General features: G+C 45.1%; 1 protein-coding gene across 11 annotated transcripts in view; it reads right to left on the minus strand.

The window, feature by feature from the left end:
- Positions 1-13,321, minus strand: part of LOC143111641 (RNA-binding protein Musashi homolog 2) — a 295,188-nt gene extending 281,867 nt beyond the window's left edge. For 7 of the 11 annotated variants that reach the window (XM_076273893.1, XM_076273897.1, XM_076273896.1 and 4 more), the window contains exons 1-6: positions 13,136-13,321; positions 12,741-12,781; positions 12,326-12,407; positions 11,854-11,938; positions 10,998-11,081; positions 4,339-4,380 (exon numbers count right to left, since the gene is read on the minus strand). In XM_076273893.1, coding sequence (XP_076130008.1) covers positions 4,339-4,380; positions 10,998-11,081; positions 11,854-11,938; positions 12,326-12,407; positions 12,741-12,781; positions 13,136-13,197 — 396 coding nt within the window. In that variant the 5' untranslated portion in view covers positions 13,198-13,321. The remainder of the gene's footprint in view (positions 1-4,338; positions 4,381-10,997; positions 11,082-11,853; positions 11,939-12,325; positions 12,408-12,740; positions 12,782-13,135) is intronic. The other 4 variants (XM_076273898.1, XM_076273899.1, XM_076273892.1 and 1 more) reach the window with 1 other exon arrangement.
- Positions 13,322-14,490: the final 1,169 nt, after the last annotated feature.

Genomic DNA, 14,490 nt, shown 5'->3' on the forward strand with positions numbered 1-14,490 from the left:
CTATTCTTTCAATTATCTTGTTATATTATGGGACTTTTCCAAAAATTTCGCTTGGCACTTGCACTTGGCAATCATACGGCCTGTGGAAGTGCTTTTCAACCAGGAAAGAAATCAGGATAGGGCGACACTGAGAGTAAATGAATATGAACATCTCAGCTTTTTTGGCAAGAAGGAGACGGCAGGCATGTCTGTCTCGGGCTGTTCTGATGAAAATGAAAGTGACTGTACCACATGCTGAGATGGCTCCGCTAAAGCAACCAGAAGGCTCCCAACGAAAGAGTGAAGAGTCGTGTTGGATTCGGGGACAGAGTGAAGCAGAGCGAAGATTGAGAGAGTGAGAAACAGACTGAGAAAGAGAAATGAAAGAGAGAGAGAGAGAGAGAGGGATAGAGACAGAGAGAGAAGAGGGAGAGATGAGGATAGAGTGAAGTGGATAGAGAGAGTGTGAGAAGGGGATGCCCCACTAAACTGGCTCCAAAGGCCAGAGTGCAGAGTCATGTTACATCACAGAGTGCAGTGTCATGTTTGATCCTCCTGATTGGGCAGTGGAGTTGTGGTACAGACTAAAGCTGACATCTGATTGGCCAGTGGAGTTGTGGTACAACCTAATGCTGACATCTGATTGGGCAGTGGAGTTGTGGGACAGACTGATGCTGGTGTCCCCTAGAGTTGCTTCCTAGATAGGCTGTACAAAGACATCACTGTGTGTGTGTGTGTGTGTGTGTGTGTGTCAAGGGGTCTATTCCCCTAAGACCAGCACCCTTGGACTTCATTAAAAACTTGGCTTGGAGTTTTCAAACACTTAAACACACCACACACACACACATATACTCCACACTCACACACATTTTCGGCACCATGGGACAACCAGGAGCGTTTGCTCTCCAGCTAAGAACATTTAGAGCACAACGGGTCCCCAAGTGGAAGCATGACTCATGACACACACACACACACACACACACACACACACACACACACGCACACACACACACACAAGCGACAAGGACAGAAAATGACTCAGTCACTGAGAGAACCAAGTTCCACTGGGGAAAACCCACTCTTTTCCCCCTAAAACTCCACACCTCCCCACAGTCTCCAGTGTAGAGACACGTCACAATGGTCTGACTCAGTGGCGCCCCCGATCTGTAGGCAAAATATGCACACTGGGGGTACCCCAGCAGTGGGTACCAGGGAGGGCTGTCAATGTTGTTTTAGTACATTTAAAAAAAGAGCAAAAATAATAGCCTGACGAGCCATACCAGACCCACATTAAAATGTAGGGTCTGGGGACTCACCGTTCGCAGTGCTCAGTCCGAGGGGTTAATCGGTTGTCTTTCAAATTCCCTCTGCACGCAACAGGATAGCGTTACAACTCATGAGTCCCATGCGTTTTCCCTCCAGTGGAGCTAGTTGGCTAGTTCAAACTTGAGTATCTGATACTCAAGCTGATGCAACACAACAGCACAACAGGAAACAGATTCTGATCAGTTCAGGTAAGCGCTGAATGGTAACTATTTTCATATCCCCCTATATATCACAATATTACCACAACAAATACAGTGAAATATTATGATATAACTTTAGCCTCTCCCTCATTCACACCCCTGGTGTGACGATACTACTGACCCACAGCCCCGACGACCTTGGCCCTGGAAAACAGCTCCCACGTGCACTTTCACTTTGACCATAAAATGACCACATGCCTCTAATTCGATTTAACGGACATTCATCTCTTTCAAGCAGCTAGCTCCATCTTGTCTGCCCATTTAGGCTTCTTTTATGTCCGCACCAGGGCACTGCGTTGCGCTAGGCTGGTCAGCACAGCGTGGTGGCGCATGCCATGGAGGCCGCTCTCGGCCCGTAAAACTTAACGAGGCGAGCCCGGGACGATAGCTGCCCGTGGAGATAGATGAAGGGGTTAACAGAGCCGGTGAACTCCGCATGAAAGCAAAAACGCTCACTCGCTAGCGACTCTCTCTCTCTCTCTCTCTCTCTCTCGCCTTTCATTTCCACAACAAGTCATTTGCTCGCTCGCTCGCTCACTCACTCACTCGCCCGCAATCGCCTTCTCCCCATCGAAGTGACCGCAATCCCAGTGGCAATTCAAATCATGTCGGGACACGCACGGGATGTGTTGTGATAGCGCAGCGCGACGCCGTAGCGTTGGAGACCACGAGGGCAAACAACAGCATCAGCAGAGAGGCCACGCGCGCTCGTCGCGAAGGATGCCGTGGTCATCACTGGCCTGAAAGCTACCCAGGGAGTCTTCAGCAGGAGGAGAGAGAGAGAGCAGAACTCACGCTCTGTGTCTGTGTTTCTCTCTCCGTAGGCCACGTCCCACAAGGTCATTAGTCTCCCTGAGCCATAGCCTGATCGGCTAGCAGAGAAGGGTGTGAGCTAAGACAATCACAACCACTGAGCCACACATCACAGCAAGGAGATGGCACGAGAACAAAGCTACACAAAAACAACAGGGGCGGTTTCCACCAGTTTCCACCAGTCCAGCAGACTCACAGACTCTGCCTGATGAGGAGGTGAATTTGGCATTAGTCTCGTGGGAACTACAGTCTATTCCTTCTCCATTAACAACCTTACACACACACACACACACACACACACACACACACACACACACACACGCACACACACAACCTTACACACACACACACACACACACACACACACACACACACACACACAACCTTGCACACACACACACACACACACACACACAACCTTTACACACACACACACACACAACCTTACACACACACACACACACACACACACACACAAACACACACACACACACTTCAAACGCCCCCCTACAAAAACCGCACCTGAAGACAGTGGCAAAAAACACCTGCAAGCCACCGAGTAACTGCCACCTGCCACCCACCCCGCCACCCAGCCAGCCAACCACCCACCCCGTCAACCACCTCGTCACCCAGCCAACCACCCACTCCGTCACCCCGTCACCTACCCACCCTCCCAGCCAGCCACCCCAGTACCCTCTGCACCTTATCAGCTCCGGCACAGGCAGGAAGCCATGGAGGGCACAGACAGGGAGGAAACTCAGAATGACAAAGACGAGAGGAGCCGGGGGGGGGGGCTGAGAGACGGAGAGAGAGAGAAACAGACAGAGAGAAAGAGATAGAGAGAGTGAGAGTGAGAGGGGTAGCGGGAGAGAGAGAGAGGGGAGAGAGAGAAAGAGACAGAGAGAGGGGGAGAAAGAGCGAGAGAGGCAGAAAGGAAGGAAGTGAGAGAGAAAGACAAGAGAGAGAAACGATACCCCGCGCTTCCCGACGGCAGCCTCGGAGTGCCTCCGACTGCTTACGGAGGACCCTCCCACCTCCACCCCCCGAATCAATTTTACATGAAGGGAAGGAGCTGTGTAATGCTAATCTATCTGCCTTAATCCTGTTGCTCGGAGATCCTTTGAAATCCACATTCTCTGCTTAATTCTGAAACAAATAAACCCTCTTTTCCTCCCTAATGAGCTTGCCCTTCAGCCTGCCATTTCAAGTCTGAGGAGTGCGCTGTTCCCCCAACACCACATTCGCGTGCGTCGCTGTCTTCTGACGACAGACAGAACAAACATAAGCATAACATATTCATAAATAAAACAGCTGAGGCATGACAAACTACTCCAGAAAAAAAAACTATTTCTCTCTATATATATTACACAGCAGTATACAGGGTGCTTTAGGTTTTAACTGCTTCTTTACGTTCATCTTCTACTTCCTTGGACAAGAAAAGGTTAACACGATGAACAGGCAAGTTAGGCATTTAAAAAAAAAAAAAACAGTTTCTCAACCATATGTTGATACCCTGAAGGCACAATGTGCTCCAGCTTTGAAAAGCTTTCACTATGAGTTTCCCACTTGAAACCTTTAGTATTCATTCACAGCACCATTGAACCTCGCATGCCCACGGAGAAATCCATTATGGACCCGAGCATGGTTCGGGTATCAAACGGGCCTCAATGGCAACTGATGCCACTGAGAGGAACACTCTCCCAACGAGTCCGTGGATACAATGCAATGCCAAAGAAAACGGATTTTTAACACAAGCTCACAAAGCACACAAAAGGCAGCAGCCATTGATTTTCACAGGAGTCAGGAGAATATGTTTTTCTTTTTCAAGTGGAATCACATTGCATTAAAAAAAGCCCACGTTTCAGAACCAGCCATGACACCACCTGTTACACAAGCTAATACTGAAGCAAAGTGTGCCGCTGGCCAATGAACTACTAACTGCAGCGAACAGGTCCCTAAACAACCTTGAACGTGTGGAGAGGTGAACCAGCAGGAGGGCCAGAAGCTCTGGGTTTCTTACCTTAGGTTGAGTGCGTCGAGGAAAGGCAACTTTAGGGTCAATCTGGGAGAGAAAAGAAAAAAGAGAGACATGAACTCAGCTGATGCTCGGCACATCCGTTCATCCAAACATTTTGCTACACTGCCAAATGCAGAATATTTCATACGAGACGTATCTCATAGATTTCAGAGGCAATCCAATCAAAATATACAAGAACACAATGGCTTTAGAGTTGATATATCCAAACACTGGAAAAAGGAATAGACATTTGCATCGATCAATCAGTTTCAAATGTGTTTTGTTGTTTTTGTTGTTGTTGTTGTTGTTGTTGTTGTTGTTGTTGTTGTCGTCTTTTGTTTAACTGTTGTTGAGGCGTGCTGTAAGAACCTTATCAATCTTGCATTCGGAACGAAGAGAAACTATTTCATGCACCACGGTCCTGCAGCCTTCCACTAGGTTTAATACAAGGCTCCTAAAGAGAAGCTTCGAACAATCTCATCCAAGCCCCGCACAGTCAAGGAGAGCACTGTAAACAGATCGAAATTGTTCTCTTGCAGAAAATGACTTGCTCGCGTTGAGCGAGGCGAAAAGCTTTACATTGATGCATATTTCTTTGTATGGATTTGAAAGTTTGCCTGCAGGGCCAGAATTATGATCAGCATGGTGCCATTATAGATTCAAACACTCTTCACGTTCAACCTGCATGACTGCAATGCCTTCTAAAGAAGCACAAAAGAGAGAGAGAGAAACAGAGAGAAAGAGACAAGAGAAAAAAAAAGGATGATAAAAAAGAAGTCAGGACTGCGAGGAAGCGAAATGGACCGGCGTGAGATTGGGGAGCAATTCAAGTCTGGGCGGTTACTGCCGCTACATACAGGACGATAATACAAGGATGAATTCGCTCTACTTTGGACAATGATAATAGTCTCGGCTGCTCCCCTACGGCGAGCTGAAATGGCATGTGTGAGATGAGTGAGGAGGCTACGCCGGCTTACGCTGAACGCCACAGCCAAGGTGGGCTGCCAGGCCGGACGGAGGGCAGTTTAGGTCATTCTGACACATCGGAGACTTTTGAGAAGGTGAAACACCCGAACATCACAGGAAAGGTTAGTCTGAGAGGAGGAGGGGGGTTCCATCTTGTCTGGCTTCAGACGCTGCTGAGGAGAATGTGCCAGAGAGCAGCAACACTTTTCCTCTCTTTTCCTTCAGTCTGATAAAACCATGACTGGCATTCTATTGGTTCAGGTTCAGGTGACTGGATTTGCACCCATAGGTAAATTTGATTTGCAAATTTGACTCACCGTCCATGGAAACACAGATACCTAACGCATGCCATCCATCCTAATACCCATGGATGATGTGTGTTAAGTGCCTGCGTTGTTTTGTAATGTTGCTCAAAAAGGATGAGTTCAGTAACATCTTGGAATGTTCACCCAGTTCATAATGAATTGCATGTAATGATTTGCTTTAGCAATTAGCCTCAGGCTACACCAATTTTAACCTCAATTACTCTGTGAAAACTCGGCATATTGGTGCAGAAATACTTCTCATGCTTCAAATATTAACGTGCACATACTTTCACTCTCAGAATTAGAATTGTGTTTGCAAGACTCCATTAATCTCCATTTGTTGAGGTATACACAGTAATAGAACAGAATAGAATAGAATAGAATAGAATAAATAGAATAGAATAGGTAAGGGATAATGTATAGAACGCCGGTCATTATCGGGAAATAGGTCCCTTCAGGGCGGAACAAGACCCCTCCACTGCACGTCGGGGTCTGGGTCGCCCTGTCGGGACCTATTTCCCGATAATGACTGACTTTCTATTCATTATCCCGCTTATTACACGGCTACTTGCCAAAACGAAACAATAAACTCTGCACGATATGACTCTTTAGCCTACATAGCCTAGGCTATAGCCTATTTGTTACCGTTTCTTTAAAGTATATATTTTTGGGGGGCTTTTTATGCCTTTAATTTGATAGGACAGTGGAGAATGACAGGAAGCGAGTGGGAGAGAGAGTCGGGGTGGGATCCGGAAAGGACCACGGGGCGGGAATCGAACCCGGGTCGCCAGCGTACGGTGCAGGTGCCCCAGCCAGTTGTGCTGGAGCCTATCAAGCTGGGGCCTATTTGTTACTGTTTCATCGTGGCTTTTGCTGAGAAACAAATAGTTCGCAAAAACACATGAGTGATATGAAAGAAGTGACTTAGAAGCACAAAACCCATTTTTTCTCGACAGTGGTCTGTTATACTTAGCAACGGTCTGTTATCGAGAAATAGCAGACCACCGAATGTTGGGAAGGCCCATTCAAGTGAATGGAACATTCTTCAGCATTATGAAGACCCGTGTACAACAATAGAATAGAGATCATTGTTACACTGTCATCTATAGTGTAGTGAACCACTGGCCGTAAGTCAATCGATTCACAGTCTGAAACCACTTGACTTAAACTGGAATCTGCATTAATTGGTAGTTACCAATTAATGAACAAAATCAAATTCTGTCAGCTCACATTAACTATTTTTTCATTATGCCTCCGAATGTGAACCACTTTTCTTACAGAGTTAAGTGTACTCACACCATTATTTAACACTAATATGTAAACTCTTTCTATGTTTCATACACTTGACATTGAGAACAATCCTTTCACAACCTTTTGTACTTGCTCTATGTAAAAGGGACCCTGCTGGCCAATGAGACAGCCCTGGTGGACATTGTGGTCCCTAAGAACCACTCTGCCCCCCCTGACTCTGTACTCTACTATACTATAAATGAAGCCAAACTGACAACTCAGATTCATTGACTGTATAATCATGGCTGTCAGAGACTAAAACTACAACAAAACAAGATGTGTGATAGGAATTTCAAGCTCTAAAGGACAGGAAGTGTGCATGCCAAAGAACAGGAAGACGATTTAACGAATCTGACTCCACAGTAGCCAACATTCAAGAGTTCCCACCAGGGGAGATCTACACAGACAAAACAAACCTGTAGCATCATTACAAACTTTAACACAGATGTCACGCATCTAAAGGAACCTGCAAATAATATGTGTGGGCCTGTAAATGATCTGCGACTGTAAATGATTTCCTGCAGTCGTGTCTGACTGTTGCAGGAAAACCTGAGCGAGTCAGGGCTCCTTTCTCTTTCATATGAGTCCAAATGCTGTGGAGCATAATTATCCAAGGTGCATATTCCGCATCGGCATCTTGTGTCATTTCAACTGACTAGTGTGCATTAAGCCCTCTTTCAAGATGTCTAAATACTACCCTGGAAATCCAGAGTTCTCGCGGGAGCACTATTGGAATTTGCTCAGCGAGTCATTCTGGCAATGAGCAATGATGCTCATTACTTATGTCCCTTGTATTGTTGGGCACCAATCACATCGGTGTATCTGATATAGGCGAGCTAAACAAGCTAAACAAATGACAGTCATAGTGTTATCCAATTGCGTCGAAGTCCGGAATCAGTCAGTAAACATTGGTCATATTGGTTGTATATTATCTAATTGCGTGCAGTGAGATTTTCAAATGCATGCTTGGTGCCGCCCCTCGAGTTGGGCCATTACATTATTCATGGCCAGAACCTTAATCTTTCGGATTTGGGTCTGGAATCTCCAGGCTATCTAAATCTATCTAAATACGGGTTTGAACACAAAATGAGAGGCAGAAAAAAGTGCTTACATTTTTTTTCTTGAAAATATTTGGACACGTTTTCTAGAACAGAGGCTCCTCTCTAACCACTTAAAAAAGCATGGCATGGGGAAACGACAGACACTGCTGAGCGGCGGCATGCATGCACAGCACAGCACAGCACGGCACGGTCTCACTGCTAAGCAGGGTGTGAAAACGTTTTCTGCGTTCACACACACATCCTGTCGTTTATCAGGTCGGTATTTATCAAATGCTGCTCTGCTCTGGCTGAACTGCCGGTAATCGACTCCACGCGCGTGCCCACCCACCCCGCTGTCCAGCCTCCAAACCCAGCAGGTCAAATGGTTATGACATGAAAGGAGGAAGGGGAGTGAGAGGGAAAAAGAAATCAGTCTAGTTTTTCTCTCTCCTTTCATCTTGTTTTAGCCTCTTGCAACAGCCTCTCCGTGGGCCCTGTCACTGTAAGGGGCTTGAGGGAGTGCAGGCCAGGAGGCAATTGCTTACATTCTTAGTTCAGATCCGGCAGCCAGATTTCATACATTATTGGTGCCTTGCGGTAAACTCCCTCGCTCTCTCTCTCTCTCACTCCCTCTCTCCCTCCCTCTCTCTCTCTCCCTTTCTCTCTCACTCCCTCTCTCTCTCTCTCCCTCCCTCTTTCCCTCCCTCTCTCCCTCTCTCTCTCTCTCTCTCTCTCTCTCTCTCTCTCTCTCTCTCCCTTTCTCTCTCTCTCTCCCTCTCTCCCTCCCTCTCTCTCTCCCTTTCTCTCTCTCTCCCTCTCTCTCTCTCTCTCCCTTTCTCTCTCTCCCTCGTGCAGGATTCTTTCCCCTCTATCTTCCGTTCCTCTCTCGCTGGATTCTCAGGATGTCTCTCTTTATCTGATTTTTTTTTCTGAATGGCACAAAGGCATTCAGAAGAATGTCTTAGCCCCTTTTGAAGATCAATCTCAATGCGTATGATACATGCATATACATTTACATAGGATGATACATGGTGGTCATATTTGTCAAGATAAATAGCTTGTTAGTGGATGACGGCAAACACATAGCCTATATGCCAAAATATTACAACCTTATGGCATAAATCTGTTTTTGACATTATCAGCAAGAAGGGCAAAATATATGCCTATGGCACTTCATGTGTAGACAAGACACTTTACCAGTGCTGTATCAAATGTCACTACTCTCAGAATAAAACACATTTGCACCCACTGCCGTTATGGCTCCCAGTGTAATTAAAGCCAATCTAAATGCAGCGTAAGTACAGTCCATTAAAAAAGACATTTATGACTTCATCTTTTAGTTCATGATCAGAGGTTTTTAAAACGAGACCATATGACATGTTAACAGTCGAAGCAAGTAATTGGAACACTATAATTAGTCTCATGATAAACTCCTCCACATTTCCATGAGCCCCAATCTCTTAGATTAGTATAATTAATATAAACTAATTCCAAACAAAAAATGTGACTTGCACACTTCCAAACTATCCTTACACCCTGACCATTGCAGACTATCCTTGCACCCTTGCAGACTGTCTTTGCACCCTGCAAACTATCTTTGCACCCTTGCAAACTAACAGAGACACAAATATGAATCAGGGCCAATGACTTTGCTATTTCTGCATGTTCATTTAGACTGGGTGTAACTTTACATAAGCTGTGCTGTGCGTGTCCCCGCTTAGCACATGAGGCTATCAATATAACCTGAGGGCCAGCAATGCCCGGCTCCCGTTCTGGACAAACAGTGGGTTAGCTGGCCTGTAGCCTTGCATAATTAGCGCAGGGATGAATCAAATGTACTGCATCATCAAAATGCAAAGGGTATAATTTGGTCCCTTCTGAATCCTTTATGCAGATGATTTATTAATGTAACACCTCTGGTAGACCTCTTGACCCTAACTTGGCCGTAACTCTGCCCACTTAGCTAGTGTGTTATTTATGTCAGGAAAGACCATTTAGTACACAACATAGCACTTCCTGAAACTATACGTCTTTCCCTGGGAGCATTATTCCCTGAACAGTGTGACACTTCCTTATGACGTATCTCAGTCAGTACACAATTATAACATTCCTTATGACGTATCTCAGTCAGTACACAATTATAACATTCCTTATGACGTATCTCAGTCAGTACACAATTATAACATTCCTTATGACGTATCTCAGTCAGTACACAATTATAACATTATTATACATGTTCTGACACTAGATCCGTATTGATTACATTTATTCTAAGAACTGTGAGAGAAGATTTGCATAATGGCATCTCTGTGTATTCGCGTGTGTGTGTGTGTGTGTGTGTATGTGCGTGCGTATGTGTGTGTGTGTGTGTGTGTGTGTGTGAGTGTCTGAGAGTGTGGCAGTGTGCATGCTCGCACTTGTTTGCAGACTGCTCTTGCATCCTCTTTCTGGCTTTTGACAAACAAACAGTAGTTACAGGTGTTGCCAGTCAAATCATCGCATGCAAATCAACACGCCACTATCTTTCACTTTCAAGAGCAAAGGAAAACGACAGGCCCACTCACTCCTCCCCACCTCACTTCCACACCCCACCCAACCACCCCACTCCTGTGCACCACCAATCAGGCCTGGCCAGTCCTCGAAACAACCCCCCCCCCCGCCACACACACACACACACACACACACACACACACACTCATTCAATCAAACACACACACACACACACACACACACACACACACACACTCATTCACACACACTCAAACACACACACACACACACACACACACACACACACACACACACACACACACACACACACACACACACACACACACACACACACACACACACACCAAGCCCTGAGCTCCCCTCTTCTGTGATTACACCCCCGGCTACGGGGAAACAATGTGTTTCTCTTTCCAAATATATCTGAGAGACATATTCTCCAGCATCTGAAGCTGAATCTCCCTGGTGGCGAAGCAGCAATCAAAGCATTTTTTTTTTCAATATACGCCATTGAGCCAAGAGAGGAAGGAGACAGAGACTGTGCTGCACGCACCCATACCCCCCGCGTAGTGCCAACTTCAGACACATGTGTCTCCCGACCTCCCTCTCTCATCAGCTTCCAAAAGACAACAACTCCCTGCATCACACACACACACACACACACACACACACACATACTTCTTCAGACCCACAGCAAACACCAACGAGTGATGAGAGCTATTAATGCAATAAATATTAAATATTTTGTGCTCCTGCTGTGTGTGTGTCTGTGTGTGTGTGTGTGTGTGTGTGTGTGTGTGTGTGTGTGTGTGTGTGTGTGTGTGTGTGTGTGTGTGTGTGTGTGTGTGTATGTGTGTGCCTGCGCTTACTTGAGGGAAATGTAGCTGTTTGTGATGCAATGTTGAAAGCAGGAGGAGGGGAACTTGTCTTTTTCTGATATCTCTAATCCCTCAGTGCATTTGTTTGAGAGGAATCATTGAAAAGGGGTTCATTCAGGAATTTAATCAATAACAGATCACAGTTTGATTGTGAATTCTGTGATGTGTGTGTGTGTGTGTGTGTGTGTGTGTGTGTGTGTGTGTGTGTGTGTGTGTGTGTGTGTGTGCGTGCAAAGCCACATCAATAGCGGTCAACACCAAATCACAGCAAATAGATAATTCTAGCCACACAAGTGGACGGCAGTTTCAGGGGGGTAAACTGTCCCTATTACACACAACTATAGACATATACTGTAGATATAGTGGGTCTAGGAAGAATTTTCTACTATGTCAATTTCAATATTAAGTTTATACTCTGAAGATCCTTTTCAAAAACATCTTTTATTTTTAAAAATAATAACAGTGATGGATTAAATAACAAATAAAAGGAAAATAGTACTGAAAAACAAAAATTAAGAACCTGTGACCTACCGTCTTTGAGTCTAATTCGTGGTGCGTTTGCGCTAAGACTTTATCTACGCTGGCGGCATCTGCAAACGTAACGAATCCAAACCCTCTGCAGGACCACAAAGATAAACACAGAAATTATCATAAGATGGTGCATTCTTTCCGGTAAGAAAGACCATCATATTAATAAAGAGACAACCAACTCGATAACATAGATAACATTTGTTATGTTATAGATAACATTTGATTTGAACTATTGTGAACAATTCTTCATTTCACCTTATTGCAAATCTAAAGATAAGTTTTGATACTTCGGTGTTGCAATAGGCTGGTCCCAAGTCAATGTCAAATTCCATTAGCTCGCAGAATTACAGCTACCTGCCGTTGTAACGTCCACAATGGCAAACGTTTGCACTGTACAAACTGTACGCTATGTATATGACATACAAAATCTCTCTCACAAACACGCAGCAAAGGGAAAAGTAAATTGCTTTACCTGGATCGTTTTGTCGTGGGATCTCTCATCACCATGCACTCTCTTATTTCCCCGAATTTACTAAAATAGTCTCTAAGGCTGTCTGTGGACAAGAAAGAGGAAGATGCTGTGTTACGTTACAGATAATTCGTGCAAAATTCATGTCTCACCACTCTCAATTGAGAGCGCATTCATGCACTTTCAAAAAAATGCACCATGACATACATATAGGGGTCGAATAGAGGACTTGAATTTACTGGAAATCGAAATAACCTTTCGCGCACAGAGGTACACACACATACACACATCACGCATCCCATACATAGCGCTGCACACGCACGGACACGCACACGGACATATCGCAACTCGTCCGAGCGCGGACAATCAACAACCAAACAAACTAAAAGCAAAGCGGAACAAAACGCGTCGGTCTCACCTGGTGATGTTTGCCAGCTGAGGCCACCGATAAACATTTTACTGTAAGAATAAAACATACAAGAAGTGAGTCCAGATGTCAGATCGGCCATTTTGACGTGTTAGTACTTATAAAAAGCGATGACAGCGAAAAGAGAGCATTATGAACTGTCAGATTCGCTCTCTGGTTAAAAATCTGACATGTTCCAAGCAAGAGGCCAGTCTTGCCTTGCATAACATTAACCCAAACACAAAAATCCAGCGCCTCTCCGCTAGCTACCTAACTGCATCCGGAAGAGAGGACAGACGCTTGTGCGCTTACAGTGTTCTTCAACCAGCGGTACCTTTCCAGTACAGAATTTAGCGCATGAAAATGTTTCGCATAAATAAAAAGTGTCCACACATGTATCGTCTTACCCCGGGTCATGTTGCGAATCATTTGAGTTTCCAGAGGTGGCTTGGCTCCCGTCTCCTTCCATTGCTAATCAAACTACAGGCAGAAAACTAACAAACACACACAAACACGGCAAAAGCAAAGCGAAGCCCCGCTATGAGAATATTACTGAACCGGGAATGCAAGCGTCACACGTGGGATCAGCACAGCCTCTTCCCTCCCCTCTCATGCCCCGAGTGGGGCGGTGCTGAAGTTCGTCACCTAACCAATTCAATTGACGTCACGGTGAAGAATCCGCCCAGTAAATCTAAAACCACGCCCTCTACTGGTCGACCAGCACTACTGTAAACACTTGAATGGGATATGAAAGGCATGTTTTTCGTTTTTTTAAAGATAAGAATGTGTTTATTTTATTGTGTAGCCCACCTCTACACGTTATTAAATAGCAAGACACCAGAGTAAAACAAACTCTACTTGATATGACTAAATCCGCTTAGGTAATGAAAACACACACCTGGCTGACATTGCAGGTGTCAAGTTTGAGGACAGGGAGGGGCGCATGTCCACCTGCTGCTGGTGTGAGCACTGCTACAGATTGTGTTCTGCTCAAAACACTCCACGGGAACTATGATGAACAAAAGCACATTAATAAAACACTAAAAATGCCTCAACACTATTCACTACTGGCTTCATTATTGCTCCTTTTGGCTTCAAAGTTGTACACATTTAGCCCATGGGTGTATTACAGAGAACCGGTAGTTTGCACACAACATTTTGGAATGGGTATTCACATTGGACATTAGTAATAATATATTGATACAACTTTGTATTTAGGAAAAGTAATGGTAGGATTAGGGTTATGCAAATCATCAATATACTGCAACACTCCACTGGTAATTGCAATGTTACATTGTGCCTCATCAGATGGTACTACAATGTAGCTGCAATATAACAAGTACACAATGTAACATTTGTATAATTTATTCATTACAACATGGCGCTATGTTCTATTTCCTACTGAAGCCTAGATGCTACATGAACTACCTTTGGGCAAAGAAGGTCATTGGTTAATTACAAATCCGATCCACGTCCATCCCTCTCCAGTCAACAAGGTCAGGGGTGAAGACAAGGGTAAGTGTTCATCTCAGTTCTACAGGTATCTGAGCCACTAAGGTCTGCCACGAGTAACAGGGCTCGGGTGTGTGTGTGTGTGTGTGTGTGTGTGTGTGTGTGTGTGTGTGTGTGTGTGTGTGTGTGTGTGTGTTCTGAAAACAGAAGGGTGTGGTAATCAGATTGCGTCTTAGAAGCCTCTGACCTGAAGAGCTAAACACAATGACAAAGATGAAGGATGCAGCCAGATAGAAGCTGGTTCAGCACC

The sequence above is a fragment of the Alosa pseudoharengus genome, unplaced genomic scaffold, assembly GCF_046254945.1.
Source record: "Alosa pseudoharengus isolate Yale_2024_CS ecotype anadromous, Long Island Sound unplaced genomic scaffold, YU_APseudo_1.1 YU_APseudo_1.1_scf_8, whole genome shotgun sequence".
Classification (NCBI taxonomy): domain Eukaryota; kingdom Metazoa; phylum Chordata; class Actinopteri; order Clupeiformes; family Clupeidae; genus Alosa; species Alosa pseudoharengus.